The following is a 20,083-nucleotide window of genomic DNA, read 5'->3' as shown; positions in this document are numbered from 1 at the left end:
AGGGGATAATGGGATTGTGGATATTATGAAAGAGACCATTCTTTTAGCCAGACAAATAAATGTGTCAAGCTGAGGGAGCAAAGGATGTCAATGTCTTTAAGAGAGAGAGAGACCTGGGCCAAGCTTTCCAGGGTCTGCACCCTCCCTGGATTCACTTCCTTTCCCTTCAGTTGCTGCAAGTGACCAATTGAAGGTGGGAATGAGAAAAGAAATGGAAAGAGGGAGAAAAGAAAGTGTTTTACTCACAGATGTTGGAGACAGGAGGAAGTTTTCAGTCTATGTGAAGCTCAATCTTCATCCTTCCGGTCTGAGCTCTTCCCATTGGTGAACACCTCAGCAGGAAGGTCAGGGGGTGGGCTTTCCCGCACGTACGCAGCCGCTCCTCTCTCCCTGCCGGGGGGAGGGGAAATCACCGAGGCTTCTCGCTCTGGCCGGAGTTGATGGCCGGTTGCCTGGAAACTTTTTCTCGAGGAGGGGGAACAATGAGTGGGGCGGGGCTGCTGTATCCGCGCGCCTGACCTGCGCACTGGAACCCTGGGACATCACCGCGGATTCCTGTGCGTGCTCAGGAAGGTTGTTGACCAATGGGAAGAGTTAGTAAACCGGAAGGACTCTCTGCCACCATCCAATCAGCTCCCCCGTTGTCTGAATGTGGAAGCTGACTAAGCAAAACTGGGACCTCACACAGACTGAAAGACTTCCTCCTGTCTCTAACATCTGTGAGTAAAACACTTTCTTTTCTCCCCCTTTCCATTTCTTTTCTCATTCTCACCTTCAATTGGTCACTTGCAGCAAATGAAGGGAAAGGAAGTGAATCCAGGACGGGTGCAGACTCTGCAAAGGCCCAGGCCTCTCTCTTAAAGACATTGACATCCTTTGCTCCCTCAGCTTGACACATTTATTTGTTCACAATTAAAGGGCTGGTTTTTCCAGGAGATGGCTGACATTTAAGAAGACAGTAAATTAATGTCGGACAAACACATGGCTCGTGTTGTTATATGGTACAGATTAGATATAGTATTTTTGGTTCTGTAGTACATTAGAGTACATTTATTATTATTTCTAGCCTTGTAATATTGTACTGTAGCTATGTTATATATTACCAGTCATCTCTTCCCCCAGACGGTTATTAGTCTCTGGATTTCTCTTCCACAGGGACCAGTGGGGTGTGGGGGTCATTGAATATATTCACAGATGAGGTGGACAGAATATTAATAATTTGTTATTTTTAAATCATTTTTTAAACAATGAGTGCAACAGAGTAACAGAAAAAATTGTGGCAAATGGGCACAGAGCGGAACAAGAGATATTGCCAACATAAATACAAGCAAAACATTGCAGGATATATGAGGGACTAGTGCCTCGAGATGAAATGCCAGTTTAATTGAACAACCAGTTAAGAGGTTAAAATAATGAGTGGGGAAAGAGGACAAGATTATGTAAAAACGGAGGATAACAATTCAGTTTCTAAACCCAAAAATATTACAAACAGACTAACAGCATAATCAAATTATAATGAATAACACAACATAGAACTCCTATAGTGCAGAAGGCCATTTGGCCCTACAATTCTGCAATGAGCCTCAGAAAGAGCATTTCACTGACGCCCACTCCCCATCCTATCCTTGCAACCCGTTGCATTGATCATGGTCAACCCACCTAACCGACACATCTTGGTCACTCGGGAAATTTAGCGTGACCAATCCACTTTATCTGCACATCTTTGGACAGTGGGAGGAAACTGGAGCACCCAGAGGAAACACGAGGACACGAGGAGAATGTGCAAACTCCACACAGACAGCCACCCAAGGCTGGGATTGAACCTGGGTCCCTGGCGCTGAGGTAGCAGTACTAACCACTGTGCCCTACATCCGGCCTAAGTTAAATTGAATTCACTCATGGAAAGCTCAGGAACAGTACAGCACAGAGGAGCAAGTCAGTCAAATTGGAACCTATGAATTTGAGATAGGAGTCACATACTTTACCCAATGCATCAGACTAAGAATGAATTACAGACATTAAAAGTTGCATGGAGATGCTTTCCATAATCAGCCTATGCCAGTTTTGGATAGAGGGAGAACTGACTGGTCTGCTTCTGTATTGAGCCTGATGAATGTTGGGTCCATTCTACCACAATCCCTTATGAACCTAAGACGAGAGGCCAATTGATGAAGCCTGATTTTCGGGAGACCATACCCTTTCTTAGCTCCTGGTGATTGGAGCTTAACAAACTTGAGGCGAGGTTTCTTTTTGTTCCAGATAGAGGTCATAGATGTTTATAGCTTGGAAACAGGCCCTTCGGCCCAGCTTGTCCATGCCGCCCACTTGCCAGCATTGGCCCATATCCCTCTGTGCCTACCCTGCCCTTGTAACTGTCTAATGCTTTTTAAAGGACAAAATTGTACCTGCCTCTACACTGCCTCTGGCAGCCCATTCCAGATGCTCACCATCCTCTGTGTGAAGAAACTTCTCTTCTGGTCTCTTTTGTATCTCTCTCCTTAAACCTATGCCCTCTAGTTCTAGACTCCTCTACCTTAGGGGAAAGATGTTGACTATATACCTTATCTATGCTCCTCATTATTTTATAGACTTCTATAAGATCGCCGCTAAGCCTCCTATGCTTCAGGGAAAAAAGTCCCAGCCTATCCAGCCTCTCCTTGTAACTCAGACCATCAAGTCCTGGCAGCATCCTGGTAAATCTCTTCTGCACTCTTTCTCGTTTAACAATATTCTTTCTCTTATAGGGTGACCAGAACTGAACACAGTATTCCATGTGCGGTCTTACCAATGTCTTGTCCAACTTCAATAAGACATCCCAACTACTGTATTCAATATTCTAACCAATAAAACCTAGCGTACTGAATGCCTTCTTCACCACTCTGTCCACCTGCGACTCCACCTATAAGGAGCTATGAACCTGGACTCCTAGATCTCTTTGTTCTGTAAGTCTCCCCAACTCCCTACCATTAACTGAATAGGTCCTGCGCTGATTTGATTAATTTTCCTGACGACTCTGGTTGACAGCAGTATAGGCAGCATCTGCAGAGGGTACAACAGTCTGGGCAATACATTCATTTTAATGAAGGCGATCCTCCCTCGCCTTGAATTCGGAAGAGCCGATCACCGGGCAAGGTCCCACCTAATAGTCACCATCAGCTGTGGAAAGTTGGCCCCATATCGCTGTCTGAAAGAGGGGCCATTGACATTCCCAGGTTTTTAAATGGCATGGTGTGTGGGAGGGGGGACATCTGAAGGGGAAGTTAGCACGAGGAGGGGGCTTACCCTGCAACCCCTCCACACCGGCATGGCCTTGGACTCAGTAAAATTGATCTTGATACGAGAGAAGCCACTAAACCTATCCACTGCTCCAATAATGGTCGGGACAGAAACACTGGGGTTCGATACAAACAGCAGCCTGTCATCTGCAGAGTGATCTTGTGCTTCCTCACCCCACCCTCCAGGCCCGATATCAGAGGATCCGATCTAATATCCTCTGGCAAGGGCTCAATGGCTAACGCAAACAGCAAGGGAGACAGAGGGCAGCCCTGTCTTGTCCCTCGCTGCAGCTCAAAATTTGACATCCTTATACCATTGGCAAGCACCGCCGCTGCCGGTCTGTGATGTAACAATTGAATCCACTCAATATAAACCTCACCCAACCCGAAGCCTCATAGCGGATACACCAGATAATTCCACTCAACTCGAGCAAAATCTTTCTCTGCATCGAAGGAGATCACCAGCCCATCCAATGCATATTTCTGCAAAGCCTGAATCACATTCAGCAACCTTCCAACATTGTTACTGGAAACTCTTCCCCGTATAAACCCAGTCTGGTCCTCCCGCACGATTGTCGGAAGGATGTCCTCCAGCATTTTCGCCAAAACTTCAGATTGCAGTTTCAAGTCAACATTCAAAAGAGAGATTGGGTGATAAGAGTCCCTCTCCTCTGAGTCCTTGCCCACCTTCAGAATCAAAGAGATATTCGCCTCATGAAGAGTCGGTGGCAGCATCCCAGAGTCAAAGAGTGACAACACTTATCTACCAATGGGTCCAACAACAAATCCTCAGACCCCTGATAAAAGTCACACCCACAGCCATCCGGCTTTACCCGGCTGCATCTCCTTCTTGGCCTTTGATACCTGTTCCCTAGAAATAATATAATAATCTTTTATTGTCACAAGTAGGCTTACATTAACACTGCAATGACTTTACTGTGAAAAGCCCCAAGTCGCCACATTCAGGCACCTGTTTGGGTCACAGAGGGAGAATTCAGAATTCTCAGCCGGTACAGGAATTGAACCCGCGCTGCTGGCCTTGTTCTGCATTACAAACCAGCTGTCTCATGAAGATTTTCTGAGGCCTCCAGAAGCTTCAGGGAAGAGAAAGAATGTTCCACACCCATCAACACATCACCAGACTGCTCAGACTTGTATAATCCTGCATAGAATTCCCCAAATCCCGATTTATCTCCTCCGTCTTCATGACCCTTTTCCATCCCCCAAGCTGCACAGAGGGATTCGCTCTAAAGTCGGCCTTTTTCTTTGTCAAACAGGCCATGTATTTGCTCTTCTTATTCCCAAATTCATACAACTTCGACCTCACAAATTTCCAACTTTTCCCTGCCTGCTGAGTAAACAGGGAGTCCAAAGCCACTCTTGCTGCGTTAACCTCCTTCAGCAATAGTTTACTAGGAAGCTTCTTATAATTCTCCTCATCTTCGCCAAACAAACCTCCAGACGCCGCTGGTTCTCCAGCATCCTGCACCTTTTATTAGCAGTGTGAGAAATGATCAGCCCCGAGTATAAACTTCACACGTCTCCCACAAAATGGAGGGGGAAATCCCAGGAGTCGAGTTAACCAAAAGGAGGAACTCAAACTCTTCCCAAAAGTGCATAATGAATGAACTCGGGGAGGCTCCAAACCTCCACATTCTCGACCTGGGGGTGAGCCCTTGAGCAGAAACTCCAGACAAACGGTCGAAGGTCTGCGATTACGATGCTCCCTGTGGTGCAAGAGGACACCAGGTGTAGGATCGTCCTCGGCATAAAGAAGTCGGTGATGCTAGTCTGACATTGCTGTGGGGCTGGAAAGAAGGTAAAATCTCTGCTCCTCGGGTACAAAGTTCTCTAAACATCCACATAACCCACCTCCTCACTGTTATGATCCCGGACCAGACCCCAACAGTGGCTCGGATACTGGACACAAACCCCAATATTTTATTTGTGTTTTGTCAGACTGTGAGGAAAGGACACCTCACTCCAGGAGCGATTTCACACAAAATAGGGCCATGCTATATGAAAACAAACTTTATTACTGACACAATATTAAAATAAATGTAACATCACACCAGAAAACAGCTGACAATTAGCCCTTAAACAATGCTAATCAATACAGTGAATACAGTAACCCTTAACTGCTACCTTTATTCCCACTCAAACAACAAAAAGACATCTCAGCTCTCAATCCACCGTTAAACACAGTTAGCCCTCAGCAATACCTGCTTTATACAGATGTTCTTTGAGAAAGAGAGATCTTGTGTCACCGCTTTAAAGACAAGATCTCAATCCTGTCAGAACCATGAAGAAACTTGAGAAGCTGTTTCAGCTTGTTTCAGCTCGCCTTCTAACGACACTCTTCTGAACTGCTTGGAAAGAAACTGCTAATCTAGCTCCAGACATATATTTTCAACTGAACTGAGATGCTTGACCTCTGCTCACATCTTGAACCAATTCTCAACTAAAACACTGCTTTGCTGCAAAAAGCCTGAAACCGTGGCTCCTCCCAGTACTGACATCATCTTAACAAGCTGAAATCTAATTAACTCCACAGGGAATCCCCTTCATCCAAACAACATTCCATTAGCCCACGCTTTTTACGATGCTTTCATTACACCTCTGGCTCCAAAACTTAGCTGTCCTTCAAAAAAAATAAATTTTGAGTACCCAATTCTTTTTTTTCCAATTAAGGGGCAATTTAGCGTGGCCAATCCACCGACCCGGCACATTGTTTTACATTGTGGGGGTGAGGCCCACGCTGGCCCAGGGAGAATGTGCAGACTCCACATGGACAGTGACCCGGGGCCAGGATCGAACCCAGGTCCTCGTCACTGAGGGGCAGCAGTGCTAATCACCGCCACCGTGCTGCCCCAGGCAATAAATTCAAAGACAATGTGGTGAAGCTTTGGGATTCTCTACCCCAGCGGACTGTGGAGCCTCAGTCATCAAGTATTTTTAGACCGAGAGTGATAGGTTTCTCGATATTGAAGATATCGAGGGATATGGGGGATAGTGTGGAAAAATGGTGCTGAGGTAGACCGGCCAATGATCCCATTGAATGGTCGAGTAGGCTTGATGGGCTGAATGGCCGACTGCAGCTCCTATTTGTTGTGGTCTCTGTGTCCAGGACTGGAAGCAGTGAGCATGGATCTGTCAATCAGCTGAATCAGCACCTTCAGGAGAATTGGGAGGGTGAATATTAGACACAGCAGAGTGAGATTGGAGGGAGAGTGTGTGGGACGGAGATTTACAGCTTTGGGGGAATGAGAGAGGAAAGAATGTTTCATAGAAATTAAAATAATCTGTTCTGAATTTCTATCCTGGACTGACTGATATCTTTTGTAAACTCCAAAGGAGAGGATTTACAGACAGAAATCTCAAACATCACGTCTGGATCTGACAGAGTCACTCGGTTCATCGGCCATTAAATCTAGGAGAAATATTGGCCCGACCTGTTGGCTTCAACAAAGTTTAACCATCATTCTGACTGGAAAAGCACCGAGACACACACACCTGAGTGAGCGTGTTCCAGAGCACTGACTGTGGAAAGAGCTTTAACCAGTTACACAGCCTGAAAATTCATCACACCATTTACAGTGGGGAGAGTCCGTACACGTATTCTGTGTGTGGACGAGGCTTCAACGGATTGTCCGACTGGAGAGACACGAGGAGACCCAAAACATGGAGAAACCATGGAAATGTGGGGACTGTGGGAAGGGATACAGAGCCCCATCTATGCTGGAAGTTCACCGACGCAGTCACAGTGGAGAGAGACCGTTCACCTGCTCTCCGTGTGGGAAGGGATTCACTGAGTTATCCAAACTGAGGACACACCAGCGAGTTCACACTGGGGAGAGGCCGTTCACTTGCTCTCAGTGTGAGAAAGGATTCACTCAGTTATCCAGCCTGAAGTCACACCAGCGAATTCACACTGGGGAGAGGCCGTTCACCTGCTCGCCGTGTGGGAAGCGATTCACTCAGTTATCCAATCTGCAGAAACACCAGCGAGTTCACACTGGGGAGAGGCCGTTCACCTGCTCCCAGTGTGGGAAGGGATTCACTGAGTTATCCAATCTGAGGAAACACCAGCGAGTTCACACTGGGGGGTGGCCATTCACTTGCTCTCAGTGTGAGAAGGGATTCAATCAGTTATCCAGCCTGAAGTCACACCAGCGAATTCACACTGGGGAGAGACCATTCACCTGCTCTCAGTGTGGGAAGGGATTCACTGAGTTATCCAATCTGAGGAAACACCAGCGAGTTCATACTGGGGAGAGGCCATTCACCTGCTCCCAGTGTGGGAAGGGATTTTCTCAGTCAAGCAGCCTGCAGTCACATCAGCGAGTTCACACTGGGGAGAGACCATTCACCTGCTCTCAGTGTGGGAAGAGATTCAGTGATTCATCCAACCTGCAGACACACCAGCGAGTTCACACTGGGGAGAGACCATTCACCTGCTCCCAGTGTGGGAAGGGATTTACTCAGTCAAACAGCCTGCAGACACATCAGCGAGTTCACACTGGGGAGAGACCATTCACCTGCTCTCAGTGTGGGAAGAGATTCAGTGATTCATCCAACCTGCGGGCACACCAGCAGGTTCACACTAGGGAGAGGCCGTTCACCTCTCTGTGTGGGAAGGGATTCTGTGTTTCCTCGTCCCTGCTGAGACACCAACAAGTTCACAATTGATTGCAGTGATGGATTCTGCTGTTATTGTTTCTGCTTCAATTACATCCAGGACTGCATTTCGTTCTCTCTTCTCTTTCTCTCTCTTAGGGATTCTGAGACAGGAAAAGTGATGCAACCGTGGCGAACAAGAAAAGTTAAAGATTCCATTAGATCAAAGGAAGAGGCTCATAAAGTGGCCCAAATAGTAGTGAGCCTGAGGATTGGGAACTTGGTCCTCCTTTGCTGAAAACCAAACCAAAAGACTGATAAAGAAAGAGAAAATAGAATATGAGAGCAAACTGGCGAGAAACATAAAAACCGACTGGAAAAGCTCCGATAGGAATGTGAAAAGGTAAAGATTAGCAAAGACCAATGTGGGTCCATTCCAGGCAGAGACAGGAGAGTTTATAATGAGGAATAAGGAAATGGCAGAATCCCTTCCCACACTGGGAGCAGGTGAACGGCCTCTCCCCAGTGTGAACTCGCTGGTGTTTCTGCAGATTGGATAACTTCATGAACCTCTTCCTTTAATCTAATGCAACCTTTAACTTTGCTTGTCAGCCACGGTTGCAAATCCTCTGTTGGATTTTTGATTATTAAGGGAGTCTATATTTTATGTAAATATGTAACAATTCCTCAAATACTTGTGATTGCCTGTCTATCGTCATAGCTTTTATTGTAATTTCCCAATCTAGCACAGACAACTGTGAATACTGGCCCAGTTTTCCCAATGTCTCTTCATAGGTAAAATGCCTCTGGTAAAATGTGCAGTAGCCTGTAGTTTAGACTCGATAAAATCAGAAACTTTAAATTAAAAATTGGACATTTTAAATCGAGCCACAGCCAGCTCCAGCAACCAGCCTGAATACACTGAACTCCGACAAGCTGCCAGCACATGTCTGGAGCTGCTCTGCTCCATCAATCACCAATCAAGAGATAATTGGCTCTATTCATCGATTGATTGTTTTGAACAGACAAAGTTACATAACAAACAATGCACCGGGAAATGGACTCCTGTGGACAGCTTTCCGGTGTCCAGCTGATGGCCATTAGTAATTCTACTGGGTGGTGTCACTCCCACCCTGTGACCTCATCGACTGGGGTCAGAGAACATTCTGGAAGGACACAGAAAGGGTATAACGATCGAACCCCGGGACCGCCCAGCAGTGAAGACTCCACGCAGAGGTAATCGAGACTACTGACCAGAGATGGAAAGAAGCAGCGGCGAGACCCACCTTCTCGGAAGAAGACCCCGAGGAGATTGAGATACAGAATCGAATCCGCAGCTCGAATGAGTCCATCGGCTCGGGTACTATTGAGAATCTTGGGACTGTAATTAGTGGGATAATTTAAGGGTAACTGTTTTACTGCTTGTTGAATAAAGTTATGTGATTCATACACTCCGTTGTCCTTTGTTTACCTGGTCAATAAAGATACCTGGGCAAAACATTTGATTAATAAACTGGTCGAAGTGTCTGAGGTTTTATAGACACAACACCTCCCATCCCCGGAACAAGTCTGGTGAACCTTCATTGCCCCCCCCTCTGTGGCAATAATACCTTTCCTAAGGTAAGGGCAGTAAAACTGCACACAGTACTCCAGCTGTGGTCTAACCAAGGTCCTATAGTATTGAAGCAAGTCTTCCCTACTCCTGTACTCAAATCCTCTTGTGATAATGGCCAACATCCCATTAACCTTCCTAATAACTTGCTGTGCCTGTATGTTAACCTTCAGTGACTTAGTGATGAGGACACCCAGGTCCCTTTGTACATCTACACTTTCTAATCTCTATTTGAGATATACTCTGCTCATCGGTTCCTCCTACCAAAGTGATAATCTTACATTTTTCCACATTATATTCCATCTGCCATGTCCTTGCCCACTCGCTAAGTCTGTCCAAATCCTCCTGTAGCCGTTTTACATCTTCCTCACAACACACATTCCCACCTAGCTTTGTGTCAGCTACGAATTTGGAAATATTACATTTGGTCCCCACATCCAAATCATTGTATAAACTATGAATAGCTGGGGCCCAAGTACTGATCTTTGCAGTAACCCACTCGTCCCAACTGCTAAGGTGAGAATGACCCATTTATTCCTCCTCTCTGTTTTCTGCCTGTTAGCCAATCCTCAATCCATGCCAGTATATTACCTCCCATCCCATGTGTTTTCATTTTGCTGACTAACCTCCTGTGGGGTGTTTATCATAAACCTTCTCAAAATCTAAGTGTGCCACAGCCACGGACTCCCCTTTATCAATTCTGTTTATAACATCCTCAAAAATTCCAAAAGGTTCGTCAAACATGATTTCCTATTCCTAAATCCATGTTCGAAGTCTTACAACACCAGGTTATAGTCCAACAGGTTTGTTTTGTATCACTAGCTTTTGGAACTCAGCTCCTTCATCGGGTGAGGAAGAAGCTCCTTCACCTGAGGAAGGAGCAGCGCTCCGAAAGCTATTGATTCAAAACAAATCTGTTGGACTTTAACCTGGTGTTATAAGACTTCTAACTGTGCCCACCCCAGTTCAACGCCGGCATCTCCATATCATAAATCCATGTTAATTATTATTATCCAGGTTTCCATTTATCACATCCTTTATAATAGATTCTGGTATTTTCCCGGTACTGATGTCAGGCTAACAGGCCTGTAGTTCACCGTTTTCTCTCTCCCTCCCTTCCTGAACAGTCGGGTGACATTTGCTGCCTTTCAATCTGCAGGAACCATTCCAGAATCTATAGTTGATCACCAATGTATCCGCGATCTCTATAGCAACTTCTTTCAACTCTCTGGGATGTAGAATATCCGATCTCGGGGACTTCTCAATATTCAATCCATTAATTTCTCCAATGCAGCCTCTTAGTGATCCTTTATTCCTCATTCTCCCTTGTCCCTTGGCTTTCTGATGTGGGGAGATTTATTTGCTTGAATTCTCCATTCCTGAGACTAAATGTTGATGCCGGGGCAGGATTCGGGGGTTCTACGCTAGCAAACTGGTGCCGCACCTCGTCCGATTCAACGACTGTTGAGGGGCCAGGACCGGCACCACATGGAACTCAATCCATTCAAATGAAAAACGGTGCCGGATTTGCCGGATTCACGATTGACACTCAGGAGGCTGACAAGCTGCATAAACACACTTCACTCCACATACACACCATCCCAGCCAACAAGATGGCAGTGAGGAGAGTGGCACCCCGCTTTACGGACAATGAGCTTGAGACCCTGCTGGATGCCATGGAGGAGAGGCGGGCAACCCTGTACCGCGGCCCGGGAAGGAGGCAGCCAGCTGCCACCGTTCATCGTGCCTGGGCACAGGCAGTAATCTCCGTGAGAAACACCGTCCGGACAGGCCAACAGTGCTGTAAAAAACTGTACAACCTCCTCAGGTGTGTAGGCAGCACTGTGCCTCTGGCACCAAACCCGTCCTATGCTGTTTTTTTAGCTCAACCCAAACAGTTTCCACATTTTGTATTCCTGACCTGAGATCCTCCCTTATTAATGTACTGATGCCGTTCCTTATTATCAGTGCAACACCGCCTCCTTTTCCTTTTTGCCTGCATCATCAGCAAACTCAACAATCATTACCTTCAGACCCATCATCCAAGTCATTGATATAAATTGTAGAAGATTGACGCCCCAGCACTGATCCCTGTGACACACCGCTCGTTACATCTTGCCAACCAGAAAATTACCTATTTTTGCTTAGTCTCAGTTTTCTGGTAGCTAGCCAATCTTTCACTGTGAAAGACAGTTCTGCAGTTAAAGGCTGCCAGATTGGGAAAAGAAAAGAACGGAACCCTTGGGAATGAATAATCACTTTGGACTGATACTTTTAAGGTGTAGGTTTCCTACAAAAATAATATTTAGTTAATGTTGCTTCTGGTTTGTTTGTTGCAGTAAAATGTATGTCCTGTCACGTGATCCTTCAATTTGTTGACTGGGGAATTGATTTTTTTCTTTGAAGTTACTGATCTTTACAGAGATCCCAATCCACAAGTTTTGTCTTGCTTGGTCACTTTTCCGTCCCATTATTGATCGTGTCAATGACAGCGAGGCAACTGAGCTGAAGGCTGAATTTAGCTGAGAATAACAGGGCCTGTGCCCCAGTTGGGAATCTGCCATGGGTGTCACACTAATAGAGGACTGACTGGGAAATCAAGGGATGGGGATGATCAGGGCTGATGGTGTCTTGAACCCGGGGTTCAGTGCGTGTGTCCAAAGTGGGGAGTCACAGGAACAGGCTACAGAGGAACCAAAGAGAAACATTTGGGTCCCAAATATTGTGAACATCCTTTCATGGTTACTCTTTTACTCTGGTTGTCTTTGATCCGCAAGTAATGTTCCGATATTTTTTAAAATCATGTTTGATTTCATGAATAAACTTGTTTATTTGAAAATATTTGATTTTTGGTGGTATTTTTCTGCTCAAATTCATTCACTTTAGGGAACGTGGGCGAAAGAGTTTGACAGGCTCGTGGGTCTCTCTTAAGCTAATTGGTAAAGGAGCCAGAGGGGGAGAGGAGATTTTAATTTTATTTTGACACAATGTTTGAAAATATGGTTCAGAGAGTCAATCAGGATTGTCTAATTTATCGAGTCTTTTTCATGAAATTACAAGGGATGTCAATAAAGGGGAACCTGTAGATGTGGTTTATCTAGGTTTCCAGAAGGAATTCCCCAGGGTGCCACATCAAAGTTTATTACACATAATAAGAGCTCATGGTGGTGGGCGGGGATGTGTGGAGCAACATAGCATGGATAGAGGGCTGGTAACAGGAAGCAGAGAGGGGGTATAAATGGGTTACGTTTGGGTTGGTAAGATGTGACAAGTGGAGAGTCACAAGGATCAGTGCTGGGCCCTCAACTATTTACAATCTACATTAATGAGTTGGATGATGGGATTGAATGTATGGCAGCTATATTTTCTGATGACTCAAAGACATGTAGGAAAGTAATTTGTGAAGTGGACTTAAGGAGTCTGCAAAGGACAACAAATAGGTTAAGTGAGTGGGAACAAATTGACAGACGGAGCATAACTTGGGAAAATGTGAACGTGTCCACTTTGGCAGAAAGGGTGAAATAAAACAGAACATTATTTAATTGGAGCGAGATTGCAGAACTCTGAGGTACAGAGGGATCTGGGTGTCCTGATACAGGAACCGTAAGAATTTAGTTTGCAGGTAAAGCAGGTGATAAGGAAGGCCAATGAAATATTGTTGTTTGTTGCAAAGGGACTGGAATATAAATGTTGGTGTGTTTTGCTGCAGTTGTACAGGGCCTTGGTGAGACCATGTTTGGAGCACTGTGTACAGTTTGGGTCTCCTTATTTCAAATGAGGTAATTGCAGTAGAAGCAGTTCAGAGGAGGTTGACTCCCCGGATTCCTGGAATGAGGGGGTTATCCTCTGAGGAAAGGTTTCACAGGTTGGGACTGTATCCATTGCAGTTTAGAAGAATGAGAGATTATCTTATTGAAACACGTGAAATCCTGAGTGGAATTGACAGAGAGAATGTGGAGAGGATGTTTCCCCTTGTGGCAGAGACTAGAACTACATTTAAAAAGGATTTCCCATTGAAGACGCAGATGAAGATATTTCTTTCCCCTGAGGTCTATGAGTCTGTGAATCTCTCTTCCCCAGGGAGTGGTGGATTCAGGGTCAGTGATGGACGACCAGATGGACGACCAGCCTCACTGAAGTTCTCAACATGAGAGTTTTAAATGGATTTTCAATGGCTCCTCTCTTTATCCTTAACCCTCAGGAGGAGTCCAACAGCTGAGAGAAAGCTCAGAGCTCTGGCCTCACAGTTGCCTAATCAGAACAGAGATGACAATTTGGCAACAGCTCCCAGGTTGTGCAGAAAGAGGAAGGTATTTGGTCACAAGCCCTCAGCTGAGAGAGATGTGCTTCAGCTTCCAGTGGAACTTTCACAGGCTGGCTGGAAGCATTTTAAATCGCCAGGCAGAGAGATAATAGAGAGAGTCCAGACTTGCTGTGTGCTGCCTTATAGGTCGAAATAGAAGTGAATTAAAATGGAGATTGCTTCTTCTAGCCTTCCCTTCAGAAGTTTCTGAAGGGTTCCACCAATCACAATGAAGAATGGAGTAAATCTGAACTGATTGACTGCTAGCCAAGTCCATCAAAATGACATCACGGGACCCTACCACACATCACAGAGGGGACTCCCTTTGGCCAGTTCAACTAACAACTTGCAGCTGGGGGTTTCCAAAGTCTGTAGTTCAAACCCAGAATCTGCAATGGTGCAGCAGCGAGCAAGACGGTAATAAAAAGGGACACATGGAGCAGACAAGGATGTAAAAAAGATTCCTTACACATGGACTAATTACAAAACCTGTCATTGAACCATCTGTCCCCACCCAAGCCACATCAAACTCTCAAACAATTGTCTTCCCCACGCTCCGTCCCCGGTACGGGGAGTCAGCATTCCCATGCCAAGCAGTGAAAACATGGTGGCCTTGACACCCAGGTGTTGTCTAGGATTCCAGGCACTCTTGTTTTCTCTATCCTCTGGGAACTGTTTATCTCCCTGTTCCCACACAGCAAGTCGTCTGTTCTCAGCTCTGCTCGATTTCTGCTGGAGTTTGGTCCCTTTTACACCTTTCGGATCAATAAAACATTTGGTCAGTGAAGACCCAAACCACAATTTCCCATCCTGTCACCTGTCAACCATCCTTACCCAGAGCGTAATCGCAACAGGAATAAAAACAGGAGAAGTGTAACAATCAAATTCAAAATAAATCCACAGCCAGTCATAGAATTTAATTTAATGTTCACTAATTAGCAAAAAAACCTGAAGTAGAGAGTCCCCCAGGAATCTTACAGTCCACACCTAGAGGGTGGGGTGGGGGGGGGAGTCTTTCTGACCCTCCACTCAATGTCACTTCATTATTTCTCATTTCTGTTCTGGCTCCGCCTGGGGTAAAATCTACTCCATCTTTTCTTCTCCTGAAGGAGCGCCGTGAGTTCTCGGTTCCTGGTACATTAGGACAGATGCTTCAAGGAACAGATCAAGCATGGATGGAAAAGATTCTCCAGCTCTCTCTTTGTGGACAGTTCTTACTCAGTATTATTTCTCCCAAGTCCTTCATTATCCCATTATCGCTTTAATTTCACTCCCACTTTGACCATGTCCAGTGTGTTTAATTCTATCCGGATTGTTTTAAAGTCAGTTTCTCTCTGGAGTGTGTCAATGTCTTGATGATGTCACAATGGTGTCTCAATCCCCTGGCCACATTAACCATTTCATCTCCTGCTGTGTCTCCAGTAGCTGTGTGTTTGGGACCCGGTCTTCAGTCCATTTCACCATGAATTTAGGCTTGTTATTTTTCGCATGTAACAAATCACATCTGCACACCCACACCGGTATCCCAAAATCATGCCACATATTCTTAACTCTCAGATGCGCTGATGAAAATATCAAAGTGAATGTCTGTCTTTCTTATCTCCCCTGTTATGATCCTGATATTTCATGTTATGGCCAGGCTTTCAAATGTGGATTTCTTTAAAACAAATTTCATGGGCCAGGATGTAAATATTTCCAAGAGAAAGTGATCAATTTATTCATCTCGCCCACACATTAGAACATTCTTTCACTAGAACGTTGGAGGATACCAGATTGATATATTCCATTCAACCACACCCAAGGTAAAGTATTCCAATCATTTATTGTCCAGGACAATATTCCCAGTATCTTTCGAACAGAAATTATACATTCCCATCTGATCCCAGGTATTAACATATTCTGTTTGTTTGTTCTTGTCAGCTTGGGATTGTTCACCTTGGAGCAAAGGAGGTCGAGGGGAGATTTGATAGAGGTGGTCAAGACTATGACAGGTTTAGGTAAGATGGATAAAGAAAAGTTGTTCCCATTAGCTGGTGGGACAAGGATGAAGGGGATAACATATTTCAGGATTTGGTTAAGAGATGTGGGGGGGGGAGACACGTGAGGGAGAATATTGTAATGCAGCGAATGGTAATGATCTGGAACTCGCTGCCTGTGAGGTGGGTGGAAATGAAGACAATGGAGGATTTTAAACAGAAATTGGATTGATATTTAAGGGAACTAAATTGCAGAGCTACAAGGTTAGAACAGGGCACTGGGACTGACTGGTTTGCTCCAGAGCCAACAGGGAATCGATGGGCTGTATGGTCTCCTTCTGTGCCCTCATGACTCTCAACTAACAATTTCAGCTGCTCCAGTCTCTCTAACTAACTGAAGTCCCTCATCCCTGGTCCATTCTCATAAATCTCCTCTGCATCCTCTCTGAGAATGTCACATCTTTCCTAAGGTGTGGAGCCCATATATAGGGTTCCATTCTGGAGGGATAGAATTGAGAAGCAGGGAGGTTATGTTCAACTTGTTTAGACCCAGGGTTAGACTACACTGGGAGCACTGTCAACATCTGTGATCTCCATTTAGTAAAAGGAAATAGAAGCATTGGAGAAGGTGCAACAAAGATTCACAAGATTAATACCAGAACTGAGAGCATTTCACCCTCAGGAAAGGCTGGGGCTGCTTTTCTCTAGAAAAGAGAAGACTAAAGGGTGACGGGATGGAAGTCTTTAAGATTATGAAGGGGTTCAATAATCCAATAGGGATTTCATGAGAAACCTCTTTACCCAGCGAGTGGTGAGAATGTGGAACTCACTCCCACAGTGAGTGGTTGAGGTGAACAGTATTAATACATTGACGGGGAAGGTAGATACATACGAGGGAGAAAGGAATAGAAGGAGATGCTGATGGAGGGAGATGAAGAGGGGTGAGTGGAGGCTCATTTGGAGCATAAATACTGACAGAGACCAATTGAGCTGACTCGCCTGGCCCAGTGCTGTAGACTCAATGGAGCAGAGACAAATGTATTTATTTTAGATCTACCTGTAGTGGGGGAAAAACATTATTTGCTATCCAGGATAAAATAAAAGTCCTTCATCAACTTTTGTGGATCATTTCAGTGGAAATGTGCTCTCCCAGGCTCAAAGAGCATCAGCCCACTAGAAGCAGAGTCGTGAGACCGGCAAGTCCAACAGAAAGAAACCCTCCGACCCTCCCACTTCACCAAGTGTCAGAAAGAACATGATTCAGTCCTGGATGTGATTAACAGCAGAATCTAACCCCTGCCATCACTTGTGAATTTGTTGGTGTCTCAGCAGGTTGCATGACTGAGTGAATCCTTTCCCACACTCCGAGCAGGTGAATGGCTTCTTTCCAGTGTGGACTCACTGGTGTATTAACAGGGCAGATGAATCACTGAATCTCTTCACACAGTCAGGACAGGTGCACGGCCTCTCCCCGGTGTGAACTCGCTGGTGTCTCATCAAGTCGGATGATGTTCTGAACCTCTTTGTGCAGTGAGAGCAGCTGAACGGTCTCTCCTCAGTGTGAATGCGCTGGTGGATCATCAGTACACGAGAGCTTTTGAAACTACTCCCACAGTCAGAGCATTTAAAGGGTCTCTCATTGGTGTGAGTTACATGGTGCTGCAGCAGGTGAGATAACTGAGCGAATTCCATCCCACATTGAGAGTCGGTGAATGGCTCTCCCTGGTGTGTACTCTCTGATGTGTCTGCAGGTGGGCTAACCAAGTGAATCCATTCCCACACTCACAACAGATGAATGGCCTCTCTCCAGTGTGACTGAGTCTATGCCTTTCCAGCTCGTACTGCGCTCTGAATCCCTTTCCACAGTCCCCACATTTCCATGATGGGGTGTTCTTGTGTTTCTCCAAGTTTGACGATCATGTGCACACAGAGCACTGGTACATTCTCTCCCCGCTGTAAATGATGCAAGGTGTTTTCAATCTGTGTAACCGGTTAAAGCTCTTTCCACAGTCCGTGCACTGGAACACACTCATTCGGGTATGTGTGTGTCTTGGTGCTTTTCCAGTCACACTGATGTTTTAAATCTTTTGAAGCAGACAAGATAGAGAAACATTTCTCCTTCTCGATTCAAAGGCCAATGATATTCAGACCCCAATTAATGGAGAGACTCTTGAAGTGACAATTCATTTGAGTTTCTGTCTGCAAATTCTCCTCTTTTGATATCCTGTAAAATAAGTTTACAAAGCTATCACTATCAATTGTGAATAGAAATTCAGAACAGACCATTCTAGTTTCCATAGAACATCCTTTTCTCTCTCAGTCCTCAAAGCTCTAAATCTCCATCCCACACACTCTCCCTCTGCTGTATCTAATATCCACCCTCCCAATTCTCCTGAAGGTGCTGATTGACAGATCCCTGCCCACTGCTTCCTATCCTGGACAGAGACCTGAAAATCTTCATGCAGCTGCCAGACAGATATACGTCTATATTACTGGACGAAAAATGTGTTATTATATAGACTTCTGTTCTCTTCAGTTGCTGCAAGTCACCAATTGAAAAAGTGTTTTACTCACAGATGTTGGAGACGGGAGGACGTTCCAGTCTGTGTGAAACTCATTCTTTAGTCACACAAAGCCCGCGCTCTGATTGGAGGGGTAGAATCCTTCCGGTCTTGTAACTCTTCCCATTGGTTAACACCCCAGCAGGAAGGTCAGGGGATGGGCTTTGTACTGCACATGCCGTTGGACATGCGCTCACCCAGGCCACCCGCCCGTGCGGCGGACAGAACGGTTTCCCCAGCGCGGGGGGTTGTGGGTGCCCCGGCCGCCATTAATCATCCGGAGCTGTCACCAAACTCCTGGGACTGGGATGAAAAGTGGAGGAGTGGGGGCGCGGTAACTCCACCTGACACATAGTACATGTGCATAGTCACTGGATTTGATTGGGATCTCCCCCTTAGCAAAACAGTGTTAACTTCAGGTGACATATTGGGGAGGGCAATAGGTGAGTGTGAAACTTAACTCGAGAATCAGCCCCTTCAGGGGAGGATAACTTGGGGGAAAGCGGGAGCAGTATAGTGGGATGAATTAGTGTTACCATCAAGAGGGAAGAGGGAGTGTGCAGGGGACAGAGACTTATCGTTTGAGAGGGACAATGATTCTGCTGATATTGCTGCTGTTCAGGACCAAACCATATTTATACTGAAGATTGGAGCATATTGTCACTGATGTTAGAGCCCCCTGTAACTGGGCTGGAATTTAAGGTTCTGGATTTAGGTCAAATGAACCAGATTTGGATTGAACAACCTGTGTCATGTCCTTGATGTGGGATCAGTTGGACTGCTGATTTGCTGGGTTATCAGTGTATCTTTGGGCAGCACGGTAGCATAGTGGTTAGCACAGTTGCTTCACAGCTCCAGGGTCCCAGGTTCGATTCCCGGCTGGGTCACTGTCTGTGCGGAGTCTGCATGTTCTCCCCATGTGTGCGTGGGGTTCCACTGGGTGCTCCGGTTTCCTCCCACAGTCCAAAGATATGCGGGTTAGGTGGATTGGCCAAGCTAAATTGCCCTTAGTGTCCAAAAAGGTTAAGTGGGGGTTGCTGGGAAATGGTAGCTACATGGGCTTGAGTGGGTTGCTCTTGTAAGGGCCGGTGCAGACTCGATGGGCCGAATGGCCTCCTTCTGCACTGTAAATTCTATGATGTGTTTTTTGTGATCTCTCCTCAGTTATTAAGGGTCTCTCAGCTGAAATTATTTTGCAATACAATAGTTCACTTTCAGCATTGCAGCCAAACAAATCCTTGGTGTGAAATCAACAAATCCGGTCTATAACAATCCACTGATTGAAATTACATAAGAATGGACATGGAAGAAACAGGCCATTCGGCCCACCTGGTTTGTGATGCTTTTGAAGCTCCTCACATCCTCCTCCCGGTCCTCTTCAACCTCACTGTCAGTCAGGGCTCAGTGGGTAACACTCTTGCCTCTGAATTGAAAGGTTCTGGGCTCATGTCCTCATTCAGGACTGGAGAACAAAATGCACGGCAGCTCTCTTGTGCAGTGCTGAGGGAGTGCTGCTCTGTTGGAGGTGCCATTTTTAATGAGGGGCAGTATTCTCCGGTTCCCCATCCGTGCGCTTCTCGATGGCTTCCCATTTGCTGGCAGTGCGATCTCATACTCCCGCTGCTTGTCAATGGGATTTCCCATTGAAGTCACAGCAGGCCCTGGGAAAGCTATGGGCAGGGGTGGGTTGCTAGTGGGAAAAGTGAATTGCAGTGGTGGCAGAATTCCAACTGAGGTGT

The 20,083-nt window shown here is 45.8% G+C and overlaps 1 protein-coding gene across 2 annotated transcripts; it reads left to right on the top strand.

The window, feature by feature from the left end:
* The first annotated feature begins 359 nt into the window (after positions 1–359).
* Positions 360–8,428, top strand: LOC140420726 (uncharacterized). 2 transcript variants are annotated; one of them, XM_072504717.1, is made up of 3 exons: positions 360–719; positions 2,589–2,693; positions 6,630–8,428. In XM_072504717.1, the coding sequence occupies exon 3, from the start codon at positions 6,957–6,959 to the stop codon at positions 7,962–7,964; it is 1,008 nt and encodes a 335-aa protein (XP_072360818.1). In that variant the 5' UTR covers positions 360–719; positions 2,589–2,693; positions 6,630–6,956; the 3' UTR covers positions 7,965–8,428. The 2 variants fall into 2 exon arrangements, with proteins under 2 accessions (XP_072360818.1, XP_072360817.1); XM_072504716.1 differs by lacking the exon at positions 2,589–2,693.
* Positions 8,429–20,083: the final 11,655 nt, after the last annotated feature.

This window comes from Scyliorhinus torazame, chromosome 5 (genome assembly GCF_047496885.1).
Source record: "Scyliorhinus torazame isolate Kashiwa2021f chromosome 5, sScyTor2.1, whole genome shotgun sequence".
In the NCBI taxonomy this organism is placed as follows: Eukaryota; Metazoa; Chordata; class Chondrichthyes; order Carcharhiniformes; family Scyliorhinidae; genus Scyliorhinus; species Scyliorhinus torazame.
Note: the sequence above shows the minus strand (reverse complement) of the source record. Positions and strands in the feature narration are given on the sequence as shown.

Bases quoted from the DNA above. Each gene is read 5' to 3' on its own strand.
- LOC140420726 (XM_072504716.1), top strand. From the start codon at position 6,957: ATGGAGAAACCATGGAAATGTGGGGACTGTGGGAAGGGATACAGAGCC.